Genomic DNA, 24205 nt, shown 5'->3' with positions numbered 1-24205 from the left:
GATTAAAAATAATTTTTTAAAAAATAAAATTATTTTAATATATTTTAAAATAAAAAATATTTAAAAAAACAATATCTCACTCAAAATCCTCTTAGCCATGTCCTGGAATCAGCAAATAGAATTCCAGTTTTTAGCTAAAGAATGGAATTAACATTATGTATGTATATGTAAATTATTAAGCAGACAAGTGAATGTGAACTAATGAATAGTTACAAAGGGCTCCAACTCGAATGGATGAAACTACTTCAATGAACAAAAACTAATGTGAGGACTGATATGCTTAATCTCTATCAGGTCTGGAATCACCAAATTCAATGCCCAAGAGATGCGGCTCTTGATCGGTCTCGAAATCAAAAGGATCTGCCTCGTCCGTTTCTAAATGGATATGCGTTGTATCCATGAATACTCTACATGTTACTGGATTCTTATTACCGAATAGGAGAGAACAGTTCTCGTAGAAACCATCCTTTGGGGGTAGATTCAATAGATAAGACTTTGGAGCTGAGACCCTCCATCCACTGCTAGTTTTAGCACGTTCTTCCTGGTCTTTCAACATCAATATGAGACGATGATGACGACCTAGAAGTTCTGACACATATTTCATATCCCCTACAGCTAAAGCTTGACGAACACGGGTAGATGAGACTTGTCCTCTATCTTTTAGATCATTTGAGTTCATGCTTCTGTAATCTTGATTGTTGTCCATCACAGAACTTATAATGTAAGCCCCCATACCATGCTCCTTGCACAGTCTCACCAGCTCGGAGGCATCACCAGCAGCTTTATATCCAAATCTGTAGTTTTCCCCTGACGTAGTCAGCCATTAAGATTTGAGACTTCAATTCCATAAAAATCAAATGCAGGAATTTACATCGGTGCCAGGAAAAAAGAGAAAGATGGGCAGCAAAGTGATTTTAGTTTACCTGCCACAACCCCAATTACTCCAAGCTCCTTAGATAACTTCTCAACAAATTGTCGTGGGGTGAGATGTCGAACGCATGAAAATTCAATTTGGACCTCTTCTGGGACCAGATTGCCACAGTATGGGGCCCAAGAAGAAAGAACTCTACTTCGGTCACATTTGGCAACTATGGGAGCCCTGTCCAGGAAAGTGAAAATTGTCACTTATATCAGAATAAACAATGTGTCTTCAACTGATCGAACACCATTGAAAATTTCTTCTGCAACAGAAGTGGTGAAGTTTATTCTCAAAAAGTTGAGACATCTGAGAAAGAAGAATTGTAATATGTATATAGTTGGCAGACTTGTAAAAATATGTCAATTTCACACGTAAGTAACTGATCTTCATTCTGCAAGAGAATAATTCTCTTGACCACAATAAGACAAGTCAATAACACCACTGCACAATGAGTTACCAACCATCATTTTTCATAAAAATCCTCCAGCTTATGCATGTTTCAGCAAAGTTTACCAATACTCTCCCCTTCACTAGTACATTGATTCCAAGCAACATGTGGCAAAAAATTCACCCCAGAACACCATGGTACATCATGTGCATATTGGACACTAATTCATAAACTATTTATGAGCTTCACTTTAGACTTAGTTTTAACTAAAACTTGCTTTGCTTCAAATTATCCTAGACTTCTTTAAAGATGGAGAAATTTAAGACACCAAGCATATCCTAACAAGATTAAAAAAGTACCGAGTATAGGAAGGAGACATGTTGTTGGCTCCCTAAGATTCATTCTACAGTACAAAGAAGACAGCCATGATGAAGATTGCAACCTTCAAACTGTCAAAGAACTGTAATGCTTTGGAAAAAGCAAATAGAATTCCTAGTAAAAAAGTAACCAACTTAATTCACAAGGCACAAAAATAAAGAGCAAGCATCTCAAACTCAACAGGTAGATGGATGCAAATTGAAAGGATTGGAAAAGTTTCCATATATACAAACACACAAGTAAATGTGCACTCAAACAAAAGAATAAACTGTTACCTAGGCTCCCAACCAAGTATTTCTGCCATTCCCACAAATGATAGAAGACTTGGGGCTCCAACCTTGGATGCTTGAATTGCAAGTTCTCGATGGCCAATGTGAAGGGCGTCAAACTTTCCTAGAGCTACTATTCCTCCTGCAAAAATCATGAAAAAGCAATCAATAATCAACAAGCACGTAAGGCAGTCTAAACATAAATTTTTAGATGTATTCAGCATCAAATCTAATAAAGGACAGGCAAAGAAACCTGCTACTGAGGCCAATCCTTCAGAGGGAAGCTCACAATCGTTATCTCGCTGGCTTTTGCACAAAGAAAAACTCATCAGCTAATTGAACAAAAATGAGATGTATTAGACACACATATTGAATGACAAACAAATATTAGTTCATCTGAATTTTTAACATTATAAAAAAAGTGTTGATATGTACATTACATCAATCAAACATCTGTTCCAATAAGAGAGTAAATAACTGAAGCCGATTAAATTAAGCGTTCCAGTCATAAGAATTCACAAGAATTTTGATCTTTTTCGTGTAATCTCTGAAATTTTCACCTAAACCAATCACTTAGCAAGTAATTAACCAGCAAACATTAAACTCTTAACAATCATAAGGATTGAAATTGCACGAATTGAATAATTAAGCTTCCGCTGAACTTTCATTCATGCATGATCCTAAAACACAAACAAAACCCATATAAACAAAAAGCACAAAACTTTACAGTATTTTCACTTTCTTTCCTAGAAACCAATGAGAACCCGGAAAATGAGAACTTTAAAGAACAGAATTACAAACCTTACACAATCAGAAAGAATGGGAGTTTCTCCTGAGGATGATTTTGATTGAAGACTTGATAAAGAAACAAACCCATGCTTACAATGATTATAATTATTATGCCTATAATTATCACCACCAAATATCGTTACAAAAGAGGGAGGTTTCAACATGAAAAGAGAGAAAGAAAGGTAGGAAATTTTGTGAATTTTTGTGTTGCAAAACCCTAACCCTAAATGGGTTTTCTGATTGTAGTGACAATTTGTCAAGTGCTGTGAAATACGAGAGCCACTACTAGCTAACATTATCAAGGTTTTAAGTGAAGAAAAGGAAATAACTTCGGCTTGGTGCTTTCTTTTTATCTTCTTAACAATACAAATTACAATATGATGAAGTGTGTTTGGTACTTCTTGAATAATACATGTATTTTAAAATGTTTTTTATTTAAAAATATATTCAAATAATATTTTTTTTTATTTTAAAAAATTATTTTTTATATTAATCCATCAAAATAATTTAAAAATATTAAAATAAAATTAAAATAAAAAATTTCAATTTTTAACAAAAATTCAATTCAACCTCAATGTCAAATTACCCTTAAAATAACTTGTTTTAAAGGTCACCAGCCCATGCTTCCCTTACCATAAGGTATTCTTGGATGTTTTTCTTTTTATTTTCTTCACTAAATTCTTCTGAGTAGGATGTCAGATGGCATCTACAGCTAGATTGTTGCAAAGTTTTTTGTTTTTTTAATTCTCTCGTAACCTCTACTTAAAACGTCAAATTAAATTTGTCATCTAATTTTGAAAAAATTACTCTAACCTCCTAAGCAGAAAAAAAAATTAACAGAATAATTTGAAAAAAATTATAATTGCCATTAAAATTGAATTAATAACTAAAAAAACTCTTATATATTATAATTTTTCCAATGAATTAAAAAAATAAAAAAACATTGTCATCACCGTGATCATTTTTTCCTTGTTGAAATTCAGTCATCCAAACCTAACAAATTACACCGAAAACTAAAAGGGTCTCGTGTTACATAATAGACACATTATGTTTTATGAACGAGAACACAATGAAATCACACAGTGTTCTCTCTCTTCTTCTTTTTTTAATTTGGTTATCAAAAAAACTTCCTTCAATTTCATCATTTAATGTTGTGTTGATTGGTATTTAGGGTTAATTATTTTTTTATTAACATTTTCTATTGTTGGGGCAAACTTGGAAAAAAAATATATATTAATATTGGGTTGGTGCTCGATTTCTCAAAAAAGAGCTCAATTTTGTTTTTATTTTAGGAGTTAAAAATGAGATGACCATAATGAAACAAAGAAATGATGGCATGCCTTTTAAAAAATAGGGTGTCAATTTCAGTCCTCTTTCTTTTTCTTTTTCTTTTTCTTTAGCCATTAATTAACTTACAAGTAGTTGCGGCCATAGATCGATAATCCGCTTCTGCGGATGAACGAGCTACTATAACTTGCTTCTTGCTTTTCCAGGACACCAAAGAGTTTCCAAGGAAGATATAATAATCAGTCACTGATCGATGTGTGATAGAGCAATGAGCCCAATTTGTGTCACAGTAACCAATTAAATGTAATTCACTTTAGGAAGTAAACATCAAACCTTGCCCAGGAGCTCCTTTGAGGTATCGAAGAAGCCGATACGCTGCGTCAAGATGATGTCGTTATGAATCTTGCATGAACTGACTCAATGTGTTGACAATATATGTTATTTATGGTCTTATGATGGTCAAATAGATCAATTTTCCAACTAAACGTCTATACCTCACAAGTTCGTGAAGTGAACTGTTACCTGCAAGTGTTGGTACCAAATCTGCCTCAATTGGAACCTTTGTGGGTTTAGCACCAAGTAGTCCAGTCTCCTCCAATATGTCTAGTGTATATTTTTATTGGCAAATTATGATTCCAACTTTTAAAAGTGTGACCTCGACTCTAAGAAAATACTTCAGAGGTCCAAGATCATTAATTTGAAATTGACTGCTAAAGAAAGCCTTTAGATTCTTAATTTCTACCTCATTATTATCTATAATCACCATGCCATCAACATATAACAATACTTATAAGTGAAGTGCCTTAGACTTGAGTGAACAAAGAGTAATCTGCCTTAGATTGGCAGAAACTAATGGTATGTATTGCTGAAGAGAACTCTCAAAATTAACTTTTGGACATCTATTTAAGACATATTAAGATTTATGGAGTCGACACACGATATTCTCCCCCTGTCGATGACAACCCAAGGGAGGCAACATATAAACTTCCTCTTGAAGTTTGCCATAAAGAAAAACATTTTGGACGTCCATTTGATGTAAGGGTCAATTGCGGATAGCAACCACAGTCAATAGGCAATGCATAGTAATGAGTTTAGCCACCAGTTTGAAGATCTCCTTGTAGTCGATACCTTCATGTTAGGGTGAAACCTTTGGTAATGATACATGTTTTGTAGCATTCAAGAATGCCATCAAATCTGTACTTAAGTTTGAAAACCCAGGTGTAGCCGATAAGTCATTATCTAGGCGAAAGAGGAACAAAACTCCAAGTTTTATTTTCTGCTAGGACCGTGATTTTGGCCTACATCGCGGCAATCTAGTATGAATTTTGATAGGCCTACTCATAGGTAGTAGGCTCCACAAAAAAAAAGATATGAGAAATAAAATGTTGATATCCAAAAGATAAGCATGAATAAAAAACATACTAATATAGTGGATGGCATGTGCTAAACATGGCCCGCGAGAGGGCCTTCATAGGCATGAGTAAGGTGGAGTGATAAGCCACATAATCTTTAAAGTGAGAAGGTGGTTTGGTGTAACGAGTAGAGTGGCGGAGTAGGGATTGATGAGAAATGGGTGGTGCAGATGGTTGAGGAATAGAGGTGTTAGAAATGACAGGTTTAGGCGGTGTGTTGGTGATGACAGGTGCGATGGCAAGGCTGGAGGTGTGTAAGGAAGGCTCGAAAATAGGAGAAATGGGGACCGTTATGTGTGGTGAATCAAGCACTGTTTGATGTGGACTAAGATTGGAGTTGATGTGGTCATGAAAGTTGGAGTCGCGTGTTGGATAAATAATATGCATGTCAGTTTGGTCTATAGTTGGTGAGGAAGTGTAAGGAAAGATATACTCATGAAAGATGACATCCCATAAGGTAAAACATTTATGTGTGACTAGATCATATACCTTACAACCTTTCTGGCCAAAAGGATAACCAAAGAAAACACAATGACGAGCATGAACATCAAACTTATTGTTGAGCATGAACATCATGTGTGAAGATTTATGAGAGAGCAAGGGTGTAGGTAGACGATTGATGAGATAACATGCAGTTTGGATACTTTCCCCTTAAAATTTTAAAGGTAAGTTAGCCTGAAACCTGAGAGCACAACCAATATTTAAAAGGTGCCTATGTTTACGTTCAACCACCCCATTTTGTTGTGGTGTGTAAGGACAAGAATGTAGGAAGGAGGTTCCATATTAGTCTAAGTAAGGACGCATGAAAAGAAATTCACTACCATTATCCGCACGAAGAGTTTTAATATCACATTGAAATTGTTTTTCGACCTAAGAGAAAAAGGATTTCAAAATTATTTGTGTGTCGGATTTGAAATTCATAAAATGCACCCAAGTAAAATGAGTGAAATCATCCATAATAGTAAGAAAATATTATGCCCCATAATGTATTTGGTTCATATGAGGTCCCCAAATATCACAATGGATTAAGTCAAATGGTGTGGAAATTTTAATTTCACTATGATGAAAAGGTAAACGAGTTTGTTTTGCTAAAGAGCAAATGTCACAAATGTGTTTAGAATCAAACATTATTTCAACATTATTCTTGGCTAATGAAAGTAAAAAATATAGATGATGGGTGCCTAAGGTGCCGATGTCATAAGCTAGTGGTATGATGGATGTGGTTGGTGAGGTGAGGGTTTTGTCTTAGTGTAAGATAGTAGAGCCCATCAAAATGCTTTCTTAGGCTAATCACCCTCCTTGTATCCATGAAAATCCGGATAAAATGTCAACATACAACGCAAAGCTCTTGTCAATTTACTAACATACAACAAATTAACACGAAACTTTGGTACATAAAAAACGTTATCAAGAGATAGATCATGTGACAATTTTATAGAGCTAATATTTTTTATTTCTATTTGCCCCCATTTGGTAAACCAACGGAGTTATACTAAGCATCAATGATATTGTGTGTTGGTGGTTAATGCGATATATGGTTAGTTGCTTTGCTTTCAATAATTCAATATAGAGTCAAGTGTGGATTTGTTTATGCTATATTGTATTTAGGCAAGAAGATACATATTGCATTTGTAAGCAGTTATATATTACCATTGCAGAGCATGACAATGATATGATTATACTTTTTGGTAGTGAACATAGAATAGTTAGAAGCATGAGGCTTGGTGGTTGTAGCAAAGTTGATAGCCTCAGCATTGTTGACTACCGATCTCTTATTCTTGGGCTTCATGTTCTTGCCATGTCATTTGTGTGCTTCTGGAAACCCAATAATGTAGTAGCAATGGTCCACTAAGTGTCCATCTCCATCGCAGTAGGTACATTTAAGTAATTTACATGAAGATATGTTGGAGGGTTGCTTGTTGAATGACAGCAGCATAGGGGTTTGCTGCACCTGTATTGTGTGAGAGTTTGTCCACATATATCAGTGACTAGCCACATCCATCTACCTTTTATGTTGGAGAATATGAACTCATTATGTATCAAGGAACAGACTCATCATCAGAATCAAGCTTCGTATAGTCGGGTATGAGTTGTTCAATCCCATCAAAAATTGCATAATTCTTTCCTTTTCTTCCTATTTAGCTAGTCCTCTCAAGCCTGCATAAGTGCAAGTAAGTGGGTTATGGAAAAATGCTAACTTGACCCATAGGGCTTTCATTTTGGTGTAATGGGAAGAAACGGAGAGCTACCTTTGATGAATTTCAATGATTTCTTATCAAATCTGGTAGATCTTTGAATCACTACTCTGTGAAAATATGTTCTTGATATCATTCCAAATTGTAGCAGCAAATTCAGTGTACATGATGTTGCTAGCAATGTTTAAGTGGAATGAGTTCACAATCCACAATGTTACCATATTGTTGCATCTTTTCCAAGCTGTATATTTTACGTCCAAGAGTGATGAAGTTGTAATGGTTCCATCAATGAACCCAATCTTGTTCTTTGCATCGAGACCCATGCACATGGCATAACTCCATTACCCATAATTGTTCCCATCAAGTGATTTAGAAGCTATGATAAGTCTAGTATGATCCGAGTGGTGTATGGCATATGGATATGAGAATTCCATGGAATTCTTATTTGGTTTCATGTTTTTGGTTGGTTCTATCATGGTGTTTGTGAGAGATTTGTGGTGGTTATGGGAGGACTACAATGGTTATGGTGGTGGAAGTGTGATAAAGTCACCAAGATCGGTTTTTTGATACCAACTTGAATTGAAAATTTGGATATTGTATTATATTGAATATTGGTACATAAATAAGAATTTATACAGAACCTATGTGCTATTCTAAGTAAACAAATTTTAAAAGAAAACTAATTACATTTACATCCCATAATCACTATATTCCAAGAGTTGGCAATTTTAGAAGCTATAATCACTCTTAATCAAATTGTGTAATTACTTTTCCTTTAACAGAAAACACTTTAGTAATTGAATCTCCTACCTGAGTTCCATATCACTTGAGCTTTATAGATTTCATCATAAGATTGGGTCTTATCTAGATCTACAAATGACAATGTTTATCTAAAAAGATGAACCAGTGATCGTTTTAGTCATCCTACTTCTTGATGGTTTCAGTTTTGATTTTGCTTTTATTTGTGTTTGATTTTTGTTAGTAGAGAGGTAAAGAAGAAAATTGAAATTTGTGAAAAGATAGATTGATTTGTTGTTTGGGTAATTGTGTGATATTATTTTAAAAAATATTTTGTGATTTTATTTGATTTTAAATTTTAGATTAATCAGGTATGTGAAATTATGGAGTAAAAGTGTTTATAATGCGAATATTGAAACGCTCAAAATAATTTTCTTTTTATTTTAATACCTTCAAGATTTTATATAAAATCTATGAAATGATATATTAATTTGTTGTTTAGGGTGATATTATATAACAGAGTATTTTTTTCATCCTTATTTGATATTAAATTTAAAGTTAACTAGATATGCAAGTTGTAATTTATGAAACAACACAAAGAAAGTATTATAGAGTACAAAGCTACTCTCTAGAATAATTTTATTTTCAATTTAATATCTTATAGCAATTTTATATATGAGTGGAGGAGAAGGGCAATTAGTAAAAATTAGATGCCTTGAATTAAAGAAGTAAGGTGTCGAATATCTACCTAGTACTCCGATTACGTGAGCTCCTTGTACGAAAGTTCTAGCTACAAATGCATCTTCTCATTAACGATAGGTATCCTTTCATTATACTAGCAAACTCATTCTATGAATTTATAACCATGCAAACAATATCATCCATATTCAACATTTTATAATTCCTTACACTCCAATTTCTAACTTTAACACAATCAATCAACTTGACATGTAATTTCTTTAACTTGTATGCTTAATTTAATTGAATCACATTCGTAATTACCATCATACATCAAACATTTAAGACAATGCCATTTTAATCAATTAACCATGGTTATCTTTTTAAATCTTTCTAAATTCCCTAAAATTTGACTAATTTTAGCTAAACTCATAATTTGTCATTTCTACCCCTAATTTATTACTTGAACATATTAATTATGGAAAAAAAATATAATACACAAACCATATCAACAATTGATTACCAAAATGGAAAAAAATCCCTAATTTTCATAAATGACCGAGCACTTATAAATCATGAAACCTATGTCCTTCTTCCGATTTTTGCTTCATTTCATCAATTTCCTTTATTGTTAACACAATTTAACCCTTATCTCTATCTTGTTAAATTCATATTTTCACATTAATGTCCTAAAGTTCATTTCTTATACTTTCCATAATGTAAACCTAACATGAAAATCACACATCATACTAAAAATCCCATTCAATCCCTATCCATACATAAATTATTGAAACAATACAATTTAACCAATTTATCAAGGTTATCTTTTTGATTTTCTTCCAAAATTCTTTAACTAACCATCTGACCACTTTTGCTGACACCCTTAAATTTGTCATACCTTTCTTACTTTTTTTTTTCAAGTGCATTTATTCAATATCCTATCTTACTGAAACACAACATACACAATCAAATCTTAACCATCATTTATACCTTTTAAACAACAAAAATCTTAACTTTCATACATGTCACTCATTTCTTCAACCACAATTCTATTGGCATTTAGGTAGTAGGAGTAATCATTTTCGATTCGGTTCAGTTTTCAACCACAATTTCATCCCACAATATTTAATTTTCATAAACATCAACAAACCCTAAGAATCTAAAAATTGGGGTTTTCTTTACCTTTTCAATAAAACTCAATTAAATGAAGTAAAATAATTTATTTTATCAACAATCAAACTCACTTAATAAGTTAGACAGCAAATTCTCTGACAAATCTACCTTTTCCTTCAAATCTCTAATAATAAAATTTTCATCTTAATTTATTATTTTTCAACTCGAGATTTCCCTATTTAACGCTATTTGTAATTTTAAGCTGGAAGTTTACACTTTTCATCAAAAGGAGCACATTTACATCAAATTTAGCTTTTTTTTATTAACAAAATTTGGGCAACTAACCTCTTTCTCTCTCCTCCATAATTTTTTAGTGACTCTCTCTCCTATCTCAAACTTAGGGAATAAGAGGTGAACTAAATGAAGTTTTGAACTAAAATGTAAAAATTGAAACTAAAAAGACCGGAAAGAAAATTTTTTGGCCAAATATTTTATAATGGCACCCCAAGAACATTGTTTGAAAAAAAAGCCTTTATTAACTAAATGAAGTTTTGAACTAAAATGTAAAAATTGAAACTAAAAAGACCAGAAAGAAAATTTTTTGGCCAAATATTTTATAATGGCACCCCAAGAACATTGTTTGAAAAAAAAGCCTTTATTTTTTCCTAACTCTCAATTTTGGTCCCTGTATTTTTATTTTTTCACAAGCAATAAAATTGTTTTTTGTTTTTGCAAAATCAAGAATCAACCCCATATTAAAAAAGTTTTTTGACACCACAATCAATTTTATATAAAGAGAATTGAAACAAATTATTAAATTAAAATCTCAGTTGATATAATATTAAAAGATAAAATTTAATAATAGAAAGCTCAATGACTAAAGTAAAAAAATATAAAGGACAAAAAAAAATAAAAAAATAAACATATTATTGAAATTCATAATATTACCTTTCACATTGAATAGTGCACAATATAAAAAAAATTAACCCATCTATTAGTTTTTTATTTTAATTTAATACGAGGATATTAAGTGAAGCATGAATGCCAAATAATTTATAAAATAATGTGTGATTGTAACAAATAAATTTTAATAACTTATAATTATTCAAATCTTTGAATATCTAAAATGTTTATAAGCTCCGTCCATAAGTTAATATTATATTGACAAAACCTACAAGTAATTAATTTTCTAATATATATTAAGATATAATTATTATAAATTGAAATAATAAAATGATTTTAAAAAAAAAAAATATCATTAAACTTGTTCTAGAGGATAATATAGTTTTTTGTTTACATGACTATTTATTATATTAATTTTCTAATATATATTAAGATACAATTATTATAAATTGAAATAATAAAATGATTTTTTTAAAAAAAATATCATTAAACTTGTTCTAGAGGATAATATAGTTTTTTGTTTACATGACTATTTATTATTTTCAAGTTAAACATATTAACTAGGTACTTTATTATTTTAAAATGTATTAAAATAATTAAATTATTTTTAAAAATAAAATCTTTTTAACAAGTATAAATTAATTTTTTTATTTTATCTTTTCAGGATAATTTTTTTTTTGTTATAATTACATTGAATAAGAAAATTGTTATGCCATTAGAATGACCCTTGAGCATAGTTTTAAGATCTGATTTGGTCAAAGGTCTGAGTTTCGGGTTTTAATCGGGTTATCGGATCGGTCAGGTCGGTTTTTTTAAAAACAAAACGACGTCGTTTTAATAAAAAAAAAATCAATAGGTTTGCAACTAGATCTTAACAGATCAACCGAGTCGTCTGATCAATCCACCGGGTCAATCAAGTTTTTTTTTCTTTTGTTGTTTTTTCAACCCGATCTGATTTCAAGTATAAATCAACCGGTTCCAGGTCAATCACAGAGCAGACCAGTTTCCAAAACTATGCTCGTTTAGGGAAGATGCGGCCGCCAAACGGTGGCTTCCAAGGAGGTGTTCGAATTGTCACTACGGTACCTCCATCCCTGGGCGAGCTGAGACCAATATTATCAAAGCTAGAGAATGATATGGACAAGGAGATATTTGGGTTGGTTTCCAAGAGATGGCTAAGGTTGCAGAGTACAGAAAGGAAGAAACTTGCTGCTAGAGCTGGACCTCACATGCTTCAAAAGATGGCTGCTAGGTTTTCTAGATTGATCGAATTGGACTTTGTCTCATTCTATTTCAAGGTCTTTTTAACCTGGTGTTACTGATTCTGATTGCTGTTATTGCTGGTTTTAGATGCTTAAAAGTCCTTAATTTGCAGCATTGTAAAGGTAAAAGCAATTTTTTTTGTTTTTTACAATTGGATATAAAAAGGGTTCGTTTATTTCGATGCCATGGAGTCGTGGAGAAACTATGGTGCTTTTGTGGGTTTTTATGTATGAAAATTTGGTTATGATGAAAAGAGGGTTTTGTGTTACTGAATTGAACTGCAGAACTGTGAGGGTAAAGTCAATTGTTTGGGTAATTTTTGAGATATAATTAGAGGGTTTAGGTGGTTATATATTATTATGTTTGATGGAAAATATCATATTGTGAGAAACTTTGAAGTTATTCTTTTGGTATATCTTTTAACATGGTGATCTGATTGAAAATTCTTTAGTTTGTTTGAAGATGCTTAATATGCACATTGCAATGATGATTTAGATTCCCATGATGGGTTTACTGCCCAAATTGTGAGATAAAGACTAAATTTTGCCAAATCTGGAGCACTGTTGACTTTGCCTTTTCTCTTGATAGCCTGCATTGTTTTGGCTTTCATGTAATGGGTGTAACAGTTAGAGATTCAATATGGAAAGCTGAAAAATCAGTTAATCTTATGTTTGCTGAGTTTTTGTAATGTTTTGTTTGTGAAATCTTGCAAGGCAGTGACTAGTACTGGGAATATAAAAGTTCCCATTTGGTGGCAGTCTCACTCATATGGTGTTATTCTGCCCTTTGCTGCATCTTCAGTATGCTGTAATACTAATTGCAGTGTTAAGCGTACCATTTAGCCTTGGATTATCTTTCCAATAAGTATCTCACAATAGCTTCTTTCTAGCCATGCATGCTCATTCTGCATACTGGCTAAGCTGTTTAATCATTGTGATACAGGTATTTCAGATAAGGGGATGATGTCAATTGGAGGTGGTCTTTCATCTCTGCAGTCCTTGAATGCATCTTATTGCAAAAAGCTAACAGACAAGGGATTGTCAGCTGTTGCTGAGGGCTGTCAAGATCTGCAAATAGTTATTGATCCTGCATCTTGATGGATGCAAATTTGTTACCGATAAAGTACTAAAAGCTCTTTCTAAGAACTGTCCAAATCTACAAGAGTTGGGCCTGCAAGGTTGCACCAGTGTGACTGACTGTGGACTTGCAGTTCTTGTGAGTGGATGTCGGTGGATCCACTTCTTAGATATCAATAAATGCAGTGATGTGGGGGACAGTGGGATTTCCAATGTTTCAGAGGCATGTTCATCTTCCCTGAAGACACTAAAGTTGTTGGATTGCTTTAGAGTTGGGGATTAGTCTATTTTATCTTTGGCCAAGTTTTGCAAAATCTGGAAACCTTTATCATTGGTGGTTGCCGAGACATCTCTGAAGAGTTTATAAATCCTTGGCCACTTTGGAAGCCGTTTGAAGAACTTGCAAATGGACTGGTGTTGAAATGTCTCGAACTCTTCATTAAGCTGTGTCCTTGCTGAGTGCAGAAACCTGGAGGCTCCTGATATTGGGTGCTGTGAGGAGGTTACAGATGCTGCCTTTCATGGGCTAGGGACTATGGGAACAAAAGTGAGGCTGAAGGTTTTGAAGATCAGTAACTGTCCAAAGATCATGGTGACTGGGATAGGCATGGTTTTGGATAAATGAAACTCTTCGGAATACCTTGATGTAAGGGCCTGTCCATACATTACCAAGTCAGGTTGTGATGAAGCTGGATTGCAGTTCCCTGATTGCTGTAAAGTGAATTACACAGGAAGTCTAAATGAGCCAGATGTTCTACTATGGGATCCTCGATTTCAACAGTTTGGAATTCTGTGGATATTCATTCCGCGATAACTCCTATATAATGAATGCTCTCCTACACAGTTTAGTTAGGATACAAGAATGAAGACCCTCATTAGATCTTCGCCAGAATGATTGTGTATATCATGCAGGCACACTGTTTCTTCTATTGTTAGTGTGTCCATATCCTCTTGTTTTCTCTTTCCCTTCTTCTGGCTGTTTAAGATGGCTGTTGTATGATGTTTCCTACTCTCCAGAATTATGGATTCTGATATGATTATAAGATTCTGTATTTGTCGATCCCACAATCCTCTCTATCCTGATGCTAAATATTGGAGATCTCTTTGCTTTTGAAATGACTGCAACTATGAAGTTCAGCGTGTGTTGTGTGGGAATTTCCACGGAATCTTTTTTCGTTTTTCATTTGTTTTTCCTTTGCTTTTAAGATGAACTGAACTGAAGGTTGAGGGTTTGGAAGTTTAAATAAGTTTGTCATGATATAAAACTCAAGCTTGGGTGGACTCGGTGGAAGTTACTGAATGTAGGACATGAATCAGTTGGTTTGTTTAGTTTAAATTAATAGTTGATAACAGTCATGGTCATACCTTAAATTATCTCTTGTGTTGGGAAAATCACATAATGTTTGTCAACAAAATGATTTTTGAGGCAATGCCGTGTATCATGGGCGTTGCCTAGCTGCTTAAGCAAGATCCAATCTGATTTATTTCCTGGAATGTCCGCTTCCACTTTCTTGGATCTTCTTTTAGTAGCTTCCGTAGTTTGCAGATTTATAGTGATTTGCAGCCATGATGGAATGTGTGGGTCCTAATGTTGGAGTTTGTAAGAGATTACAATGCCCGTAGTGTTTATGCCTGCCATGTGAAAAAAATTAAAAGATGTCATGGTCTACTCTTGATCGTGGAAACGACCATAAAAGAAATCGGAACCATTTTGTCCTTTGGCTCACGTGGTAGTACCAACTTAACCTCAAGATTAAGGGTTCATTCAGGACTACAGTGTACTCATCCTGCTTTTGCATGCCCCCGAAGGTGGGTTTAGGTGGTTAAGGTGCTCGTTCATCCTCGACGAGGTCTTGGGTTCGAGTCATTTTCACCGGCCTTTGATGAGGTGGTATATCTACGTCCCACAGCCTTGCTCGGGGAGGTACCCTTAGCTTCGGCCCGACATGGGTGCGGTGAGATCTCTCCAGATGTGTGTGGAGTTCTGTGCGCAATGTTCCCTGCCGGGTATAGGGTCAACCCATCTTCATACCCATTTTTATTACCACAAAAAAAAAAAAAAACCCTGCTTTTTCATTGCCTTGCATACTTTACCAGACAGGTACTTTGTGGATCTAGGACTAATTAATGGCTTGAGAAACCACTTCCAGCAAAGTTGCTTAATCCTGCTGGAATGTCATCTTAGGACTAGGAGGACTTGTCCAATGATCCACAGTTAAGGCCTAAGGGCATTATAGCCCTTCAAATATATTTCTTATGAAGTCAATAGCCATAAATATTGCAACTTGAGGATCCAATGGACCACTTAGTTAGGTCTTCGATGAGGTGACACACACACTCTTAACCAGTTCTTCTGAACTTGTCAAACAGCTTAGGAGTAGATGCAATCTTAACTCTTGCTCTGGTCCAAAACAGTTTTGTTTCCACATCAAGCTGCGTCACCTAAGTAACCCAGCTGCCAAAAGTTGTTACTGGAATTTAATTTCAACCTCAGATAACAGGATAAGTTCACTGAAGATGTCACTAAACTTGATTGTTTGGTAAAGGATCTTCCTTCCATGTAATGCTCTACCAGTGAATCCACCAAAAGGAAAAAAGAAGAAGCTTGCACCAGTCAAGTATCAACTGATGTACAGAGTTGCAGGGCTAAGCTGATGGTGCTTATTACACATCAGAGAGCATTAAGTGTGACTAATCACCATAATTGTGACTAATCACCATATGAGGACTAGCTTGGTAGACGTGTTGTCATTTGGCCAATGACCATGTGTAATGTTTAAAGCCCAGAAAGTTGAAAAATCAATAACCATTAATTCTCATATTTATAGGATCTTTCTAGCTACAGGTACTTTGATCAACTGATGATGTTGACCCCTCTTCATGTCATTAATTTACATTTGATGAAAGAAAAGAGGGAAAAACTTATGTTTACATCAGAGTTGAATGACTTGTATTCATCTGAGCTTGAGTGACTGCCTGCTGAAGAGACTTGAAAGCTTTCTGGTAGCTGAAGAAACCCATAAACCAGAAATCAAAATCATCTTCAGTAACTATTTCTATGTACTTCTCTGATGGCTTCTTCGCATTCTCACTCTGGTTGGCTGTCTTTATCTTTCTTAATGGGACAACTACCTGCATAAATTGATATTATTTAGAGATCAGAGATGCCAGAGAGGGAGGGGAAGGAGAGAGAGACGTCATGTTATTTTGTTTGTTACCTTATAATGAATTCTGACCAATTTTCCTTCTGGAGAAGACAACTTAATTGATCTCTCACTGCAGAAGGCAAGCTTTTCAGTAGAGATAAAGAGGAGGCCTGCAATAGGACCAGCTGTGGTTGACAAATAACATTGACAAACTCTCAACAATCTTTCTCCTTCACTAACACTAAATAACTGCCTAAAAACTTTCTTCACCCCTCCTACTTGAAGGATCCTAGCCCCCAAGCTCAGCTTCCCTACAAGAGTTTCAGTGATCTTGGTCCCCAGCCTCACTGCAGTTACAAAAATTGAGATGAATTTAGCATCCTTCCAGCGTTGATTGAGAAGAAATTTGATGTTTCTTAATCACAAATCAAAATTTGAATAACTTACTATGCTCTCGGATTCCATGAGCAAATTTGTCAGCTTTTTTCCCTAGCTTGTTCATCCTTTTAAGCATCGAATCTATTTTATCTGCAAATTAGACTAGCTGGTTAGTAAAACAACCTTATGTCATTTATGGTTGAGAAAGAGAGGAAAGGAGGAAAAGAATGATATACTTTGCTTGCATGCGAGAGCTTTATTTGCAGGACTTGGAATATAGCGCTGCTCAGCATTTTCAAGTAACAGTCTCGGCATCTTCTCAACTGCATATGATGCTGTTCTGATTGGAATTCCAATAACTTGTTTCTGTGAAGTCTTCATAATTTATGCGCAGGGAAGATTTGATAACTTCTGGACTTAATGACTCGAACTGTCTTTTCGGTGCAGCTGCAAACTTCTGCAGACTAGTGTGTTTTGCTGTGAGATATGTAGAGGATGCTTAGATTGATCAAATCTAGCATTCCGCAAGTGTATATAAAGAGGTGTCAATAGTTGGTGAACCTTTTAACTTTTGGTTGCGTGACTCACCTATGGCTCATGATCGACAAGGACTATGGCATACAAATGGGCTCATAAAAATATATATATATTAAGGGAAGATGGAGAAATGATGGCATGTTCGATTGCTTTAAGAAAAGATATCGTGGGGTCCTAATTTTGATTTTCTATTGAGTAACTATAACAATATATTTTTGACTGTCAAATTTTAAATTTCCTGAAATCCATTTTTCAAATATGCTAGCTGATCATGGATCAAGGCGTTTTCTTCTAAAATAAACTGGGAATGGGATCATTCTGTTACAGTATCATTAAAAATGACAGAACTATTCACAGAACATGTTAATTAAATTCATGAATAAACTGGTTTCAGGGAGGTGAAAGGTCTCTTCCCGTTTTGCTTAGTTTGCTTCCACAGAATATATTCCTTTGAAATATTTGGAAAATCTTTCATCTTTTTCAAGTGGGACGAAGGAAATAAAGAAAATTCTCCTGATTAGTTGGGACATTTCTTAGTCACAAATCCCGACAAGCACCATATGGCTTCTTTCCTTCAATATGCTGACTGTGTGTGGGTATGCCAATAAAGCTTTTTGAGCTGGAATGATAGCTTTCTGATGCCATCCCTCTCTTTTTTATTATAACTAAAAAGACATGTCATTTGTCTTGGATCAACCAAATTGTAAGTTGGTCATTACAGTCTTAAAAGCTGTTGGATAGCATGTCAATTGTAACATCAGACGACCAAGATGGGCTGCCACTTTTTCTTTAATCGTGGAAGTTGATGACTTGCAAGGATAAGAAAAACCCTAAAAAACCAGCAAAGGAAAAGTGAATTGATCAAATGGAATAGGGCTCCTCTCTAGCTTGTTCTTATCGGCAATGGATTCTTTTTCTCCATTCTTCTTACCTACCTCTACTCGTGAATGCTGAGGTGTTAGTGAGTGGATAATGTATTTCTTTGACTGTGAAGTCTTGCTATTAAAGACCCACCAAGGGGCAAATACAAGCGACACTTTTGAGTTTAACCTTTATATGTATTGCCTTCACGTTTGAGGAAAGGCAACTGCCATATCATAACCACATCAGCTGCCTTCATTTCTCACTTTGTCAATGGAAGTATTTAACTTAAAAAATGTCTTCTTTCAGGCGGAGCACAAAGCTGACTACAGCAAGAAAGAAGAGAGGGAAAGGGTAGAAGACTTCTCTGCCTGGAAATCAAACAGTTGGGAAATGACAAGAGCATAGATCTATCAGCACTCAATTTATCTCTAAAAACCATTTACAGCCTATTGTGTGGCAAATCAATAAAAAGCAAGTCTTGTTAGAAATTAAGTCTTTGATCGCTTAATTCTAAAAAGGAGTTTCACTAGATACCGGGGCTTCAATATATGTTTTAGGTTGATTTCCAAATAAAGAAAATATAAAAGCATGATTATCAATAATATCTACTTTCTTATAAAACTTTTAGACAACTTATTTTTTATTGGAAAAATATTTTCAAAAAATATTTCAATTCAATAATTATATTATTTGTAATTTCAAAAATTTCAAAATTAAAAAAAATCTATAAGTAGTACTATTAAAAGAATATCCAACAAATGCATAATTTATAATTTTAGGATCTATTTTTTTTTTAGTAATTAAAATATTTACCTTCGTTGGACTATCTCATATTTTAAAGAATATTTTTTATTATTTCAAAATTTATATTGCATTCTATACAATTTTTTTTTTATTAGGAAATCTATTAAGAGTATTTTTAATATGACAAGTAGAACATAAATCTTCACTATCACGCCCGATTTCTGGATTTATAATCAGCACATAAACAAGGCCTCCCTCTAAAATTTCATACCTATACGAATTTCAAACTCACAAATAAACTTCACATCTAAATAATTTAATCAAAGTTCAACGCAACAGTAATAACAAAACTAACTTTATAATTATCTTAATATTTAATATAAGACTTAATACAAATTCCTAAATGTGGAACAGTAACTAGGTATTAAAAAAAAATACAGATTATTTTTGCTGTTAGATTTGTGGTTGGTGTTGCTCTCTATTTCTGTAGGAGGTCCTTGTGAATTTGTCTTGATGTGTTACTGTTGGTTGCTAGCTTTTGGTCGTTTGCTTTGCTGTTCCTGCGTTTGGATTTGAAGTTGGTGGTGTAGTCCTCCCTTGATGCAGAGCTTGGGCAGGTTGTGTTTTGGGTTTTGCTGTTGGTTCTTTCTGCTGTGATGCACGTTTCGTCTTCAGTTTTGGTTGCTTGGTTGTTTGGCTATGCTGTAGCCTGGTGAGCCCTGCTGTGGTCTGGTGGAGGTGGTTGTGGTTGGGGCAGCCCGCCTATTGGCTGAAGCAATTTACGTTGCTCTCCAGTTCCTGTGCTGGATGCCTCTGGTGTTCCTGGTTTGCTTTGTGCTGTTTGGTTGTGCTCTGCTGGTTGCTGTTTTTGAGAGTCCTTTTCTGGGGTCAAGGTGTTGTTCTAGTTGTGGATGGTCAGCGAGATTTGGGGTTGGGCTGGTATGCTGGTAGTCAGCTTGCTGGTTTGTTGGCAAATCTGGCTGCCTCCCTTGGTTGGTTAGCTGCTGTATGTTCCTCTCTGTGGATCGAGAGGGTTGCCGATGCTGTTTATTTCTTTCAGGCTTTTCATTTGTTCAAGCTCCCGTTGGGTTTCTTTGTTCACGTGCTTTGCCTGCTTGTTCTCTTGGGTGTTGCTGGCCGGGGGCTTCTTGCTGCTGCCTGGGTGCTTTTGGCTGATTATGCTGCTTCCTCTGTCTTTGTTGATGAGTTAGCTTGTGTCGCTGGCTCGTCCACTGCAGACAAGCTGGGCTCCTGTTTCTAGATTAGTTTCTAGTTCTTTTGGCTTCGGTTATTTGTAGTCATTGGAGGGTTTTTTTTTCCCATGTACAAGTGTTTCCTTTCTCTAATTGTATTTGTATATATTTTTGACTTGCTAATTTTCAACTCTGTTTTTTTTTTTATCTATATAATTTTTTTATGTTTGATTAAAAAAAAAGAGTACAAGTTACAACAACAAAAAATAGGTTCTCAAGATCCAATAACAGTGACCTGTTAACAACTTGTAAGCCTTAAAAAAAAAATGAGAGGCTGAGTTCAACAACTCAGTGAGTAGTTAACGTTCAATATACATACACGAGGTAATATAACAATGAAGAATATATATACAATTATGGCTCCAGGTTCTTATAGGAAGATTTCTCAAATAGGTCAAAACAAAAATATCATAAGGTAAAGCTCGTCAGGAAATCAAAATACAATGAGAATGAGGCTCCATACTGTAGGAAGATCGGTCCACATAGATTGGTGACTCTCTCGACCAACTAGAGTTTAGATACCATGTGCAATATCTCAAGGCTTAACTCATGACATCAATCAAATAGTTCTTAATTCAGAAGTCAATTCAAAAGTATATATTGGCTCAAATCAAGAATTCAAATTCAACAATGGATCATGCTTTATCATAACAAAAACAATAATCAATATATATATTATCAAGAAGCACGATCCAATTCGTATTAACAATTCAAATATTTATACTATTTCTCATGCATATGAAAAATTATACATTCATTTGACTCAAAAGCGAACAGAATTCGAAAGCAGATACCAAAAGAAATCCTACTAATATCTCACAAGTAGATATATCAGGATTATTTGAATACAAAGAAGACATAAATTTATGACTATACTGGAATTTTGGCCATAATTCATCCTCAGTTCTGTCCAGAATCTCAAATTATGTTCTAGGGACCATTCTGGAATTTTATCAAATTTTTAGGGTCAAATTGAAAGACCAAACTGAAAATGTCATAAATTCATAACTATACTGGAATTTTGATCATAATTCCCCTTAATTCTCTCTAGAATCTCGAATTATGCTCCAGAGACCAATCTGTATTTTTTTCAAAGTTCGAGGACCAAACTGAAATTTTCACAAATTGAGAGACCAAATTGAAATTTCATCATCTTCAACCTCAAACTTAGATTTTTCCACATATCACCTACTGATTTCCCAAAACATCTAACTCAAATTCATCATTCAAACCAACCATAACTCAAAATCATCATCCTTACCTACAATCTTTCAAAATCAACTAAATAACTCATTACCCATAACAATTAACTCATAATATTCAAATTAATTCATCAATCAAACCAAAAAAAAAAAATTCTTCAAAACCATAATCTTCAACAAACTATAAAATCAAAGTTAAATAAAACATTTATACACACCAAATCATAAATCTTACCTTTTAAACTTATTTTATCTAACTCCTTCTCCTTCCTTTGTCTTTCCCTCTTTTCTATTCTTTTTTTTTCCTTTTCTTCTCTCTTGTCGATTCTCACTCTCAAATTTCAGATCCCTCTATCTTTTTTTTATGTTTATACTTATTATGTTTTATTCAATTACCACAATACATCTTATTCATTTACACCTACTTTTAAATCTTCAAGGGCTTTACTGTCTTTTCTTATTCTCTTTTATTTTAAAAACATCACATTCACCCCATAAGTTATTATTAGACAAACCAAAACTATTTAACATTGGATTAACCATATCCATTAAAGTTCAATTTTTTCTTTCCGTTAACTAATTAAAATATGATGAATAAAGAGGTATTACTTGGTATATAATACCATGTAATTAAAAAAAATTATTCAGTTAATTGAAAATATACTCACCACATATTCAGATCATGAGACTTTTATCCTTCTTTCTAATTGATTTTGTACATCTGCTTTAAAAATTTTACAAACAATTAACTTTTAGAGTTAGTCAAATAAAATATATCTTGAAAAGATAAAAGTTGTAAAGTATCTTTTACCACCATGAATCAAGACATTATTAGTATCACAAATATCACTATATGTATTAACTCCAATATATTTATTTTATTTTCTATTATATTAAAAGCATTTCTAGGTTCTTTAATTAGCCTGTATACACACATTTTTCTTCTTTATTAATATGTGACTTAGGAACCAAATTTAAATGCATCATTATTAACTTCAATTAATTCAAATGAATTTAATATTTTTTCTCTTTTATATTTATAGCAAATCTTAAAAAACATGAGGAGATGAACAATGTGGTTGTACAGTGTTTACCTTATATATTTTCCTCTTAAGTTTACAGTAAAACCTAAGAAAAAAAAAACAGTATTGTCCATATTAAAATATAAAAAGGTAAACAATACATCTATAAAGTATTCAGCCCATATATTTTAGTTTATCTAGGATGAACCCGGATCATAAATTCACTGGATTTAATATTTTCCCGCGACTTATTTCTGGCACCTCAATATTTTATTAAAACTAGTAATGTATGAAGGCACCGATACTTTTTAGTCCTTTTCCTCACGATGTAGTAACTTTGTAATAGCAATAACAGATATAATGTACAGAATTACAGACTCGTTCTTTCTGAGATAGTACATAGCCAAAGGAGAAAATCCAGAGAGCAAGCATACACGTTATAATTCATGGTGGAAATAGCCATCAACAGCAGTAGACGACACATGTGTTTGGATATTGGAACATCTGATCAGGCAGTGGGGTAAGAGGCTTGCATTGCTATGCCACATAGTCCTTCCTTTGCAGTTATATCTTTCTGCATTCGTATGTATCCCTCTTCCCCCCATTGTGCACCCCATGAGTTCTTCACTAGCCAATACTTTGATCCATCGCTGACTCCATATCCAACAGCAGTGACACCATGGTCTAGTTGAGTGTCGCAACCTCCTGTAAAGATGCCACTCGAGTAGAATTGGAAATCATATCCACCTGCGTCAATAGCAACAGAAACTGGTTGCTTGGCAACAGCCTTCATCAGTGCAGCTTCACTGTTTGCTGGCACATCCTCAAACCCGGTGATCTTTGCTGCGTGGATGGCTGCCTTGTTAGTGTTGCAAGTGCCATCTGTTCCCTTGTATGGGTAGTTAGCTTCAGTTGTTAGACCCTTGTTTTGTTCAATGAATTTGAAGGCATCATCCATCAAACCACCGTTGCAGCCTTGATCCTCACCCTTAGTGTCACAATCAACAACCTCTTGCTCTGAAAGGGAGATCAATTTACCAGTTGTAAGCTTATTGATTCCTTCCATGGCCGCCACTGCCGAAAATGCCCAACAACAACCTACGTTTTGATTCAGCACAAACAAAACAAAGGTTAGAAAAGTATCCCTCTGTAAGATCTCATTCGCATAAACACAGGGATAGGCACTTACCACACTGTCCTTGGTCCTTGACAGGGGTTACAGCTCCTTCCTTTCTCCAGTCCATGGTAGAAGGCACTGCAGAAACGTTTTCATATCTGAAAGGACCTGCTTGTGGAGAGCACATATGGCCCTTGAACCTATTGCGTGAAGCTTTGAACTCTTCATTTGTAAGATCTGCAAATTGATTGACACCAAGTTTGTAAGATTTGCCGGTTTGAGTGTTAAAAGCATCTATGCGTGCAACATTTTCCTTGAATATGCTGTAACGGGTCGCCCTCTCGCTGTCATCCTTGTATACACGCCCATACTGAGTCATCCATTGCTCATGCCTCTCATACATGGGTGCATCCAGGAGGGTTCGAGCTGTGGATTTAGAAGGCCAAGCTCCCGAAATGAAGAGCAAGGCCAAACAAACAAATTGGAATTGTTTAGTGAATCTCATGGCAGCCTTTGGTATTGGTAGCTGGTGTA

At 34.4% G+C, this 24205-nt stretch overlaps 3 protein-coding genes and 1 pseudogene across 7 annotated transcripts; 1 reads left to right on the top strand and 3 right to left on the bottom strand.

Annotated features, from left to right (window-relative positions):
• Window positions 1-59: 59 nt before the first annotated feature.
• Window positions 60-3101, bottom strand: LOC133672708 (FAD synthetase 2, chloroplastic-like). 5 transcript variants are annotated; one of them, XM_062093203.1, is made up of 5 exons: window positions 2761-3101; window positions 2208-2286; window positions 1961-2096; window positions 924-1099; window positions 60-807 (listed from the first exon to the last, which is right to left on the bottom strand). In XM_062093203.1, the coding sequence occupies exons 1-5, from the start codon at window positions 3037-3039 to the stop codon at window positions 281-283; spliced, it is 1197 nt and encodes a 398-aa protein (XP_061949187.1). In that variant the 5' UTR covers window positions 3040-3101; the 3' UTR covers window positions 60-280. The 5 variants fall into 5 exon arrangements, with proteins under 5 accessions (XP_061949187.1, XP_061949189.1, XP_061949188.1 ...); XM_062093205.1 differs by having other exon boundaries at window positions 2208-2256; XM_062093204.1 differs by having other exon boundaries at window positions 2208-2260; window positions 2756-3099.
• An 8948-nt stretch (window positions 3102-12049) lies between these two features.
• On the top strand, window positions 12050-14476 carry LOC133672680 (uncharacterized; annotated as a pseudogene).
• A 1723-nt stretch (window positions 14477-16199) lies between these two features.
• On the bottom strand, window positions 16200-17535 carry LOC133672881 (GEM-like protein 4). The gene is made up of 4 exons (XM_062093437.1): window positions 17169-17535; window positions 17002-17082; window positions 16627-16901; window positions 16200-16540 (listed from the first exon to the last, which is right to left on the bottom strand). Exons 1-4 carry the CDS (start codon window positions 17311-17313, stop codon window positions 16337-16339), a joined length of 705 nt encoding a protein of 234 aa, XP_061949421.1. The 5' UTR covers window positions 17314-17535; the 3' UTR covers window positions 16200-16336.
• A 5527-nt stretch (window positions 17536-23062) lies between these two features.
• On the bottom strand, window positions 23063-24205 carry LOC133672444 (senescence-specific cysteine protease SAG39-like). Its single transcript, XM_062092868.1, has 2 exons — window positions 23744-24205; window positions 23063-23652 (listed from the first exon to the last, which is right to left on the bottom strand). Exons 1-2 carry the CDS (start codon window positions 24174-24176, stop codon window positions 23063-23065), a joined length of 1023 nt encoding a protein of 340 aa, XP_061948852.1. The 5' UTR covers window positions 24177-24205.

The sequence above is a fragment of the Populus nigra genome, chromosome 14 (assembly GCF_951802175.1).
Source record: "Populus nigra chromosome 14, ddPopNigr1.1, whole genome shotgun sequence".
NCBI classification, from domain to species: domain Eukaryota; kingdom Viridiplantae; phylum Streptophyta; class Magnoliopsida; order Malpighiales; family Salicaceae; genus Populus; species Populus nigra.
Note: the sequence above shows the minus strand (reverse complement) of the source record. Positions and strands in the feature narration are given on the sequence as shown.

Bases quoted from the DNA above. Each gene is read 5' to 3' on its own strand.
- LOC133672708 (XM_062093203.1), bottom strand. From the start codon at position 3,039: ATGTTAGCTAGTAGTGGCTCTCGTATTTCACAGCACTTGACAAATTGT. The intron at 2,097-2,207 runs GTTTCTTTGCCT...TGATTTTTGCAG, and splicing joins AGGATTGGCCTCAGTAGCAG to GAGGAATAGTAGCTCTAGGA. The intron at 808-923 runs GTAAACTAAAAT...TGACTACGTCAG, and splicing joins AGTAATTGGGGTTGTGGCAG to GGGAAAACTACAGATTTGGA.
- LOC133672881 (XM_062093437.1), bottom strand. From the start codon at position 17,313: ATGAAGACTTCACAGAAACAAGTTATTGGAATTCCAATCAGAACAGCA. The intron at 16,902-17,001 runs GTAAGTTATTCA...TTGTAACTGCAG, and splicing joins TCATGGAATCCGAGAGCATA to TGAGGCTGGGGACCAAGATC. The intron at 16,541-16,626 runs GTAACAAACAAA...CAATTTATGCAG, and splicing joins TGGTCAGAATTCATTATAAG to GTAGTTGTCCCATTAAGAAA.
- LOC133672444 (XM_062092868.1), bottom strand. From the start codon at position 24,176: ATGAGATTCACTAAACAATTCCAATTTGTTTGTTTGGCCTTGCTCTTC. The intron at 23,653-23,743 runs GTAAGTGCCTAT...ATCAAAACGTAG, and splicing joins CAAGGACCAAGGACAGTGTG to GTTGTTGTTGGGCATTTTCG.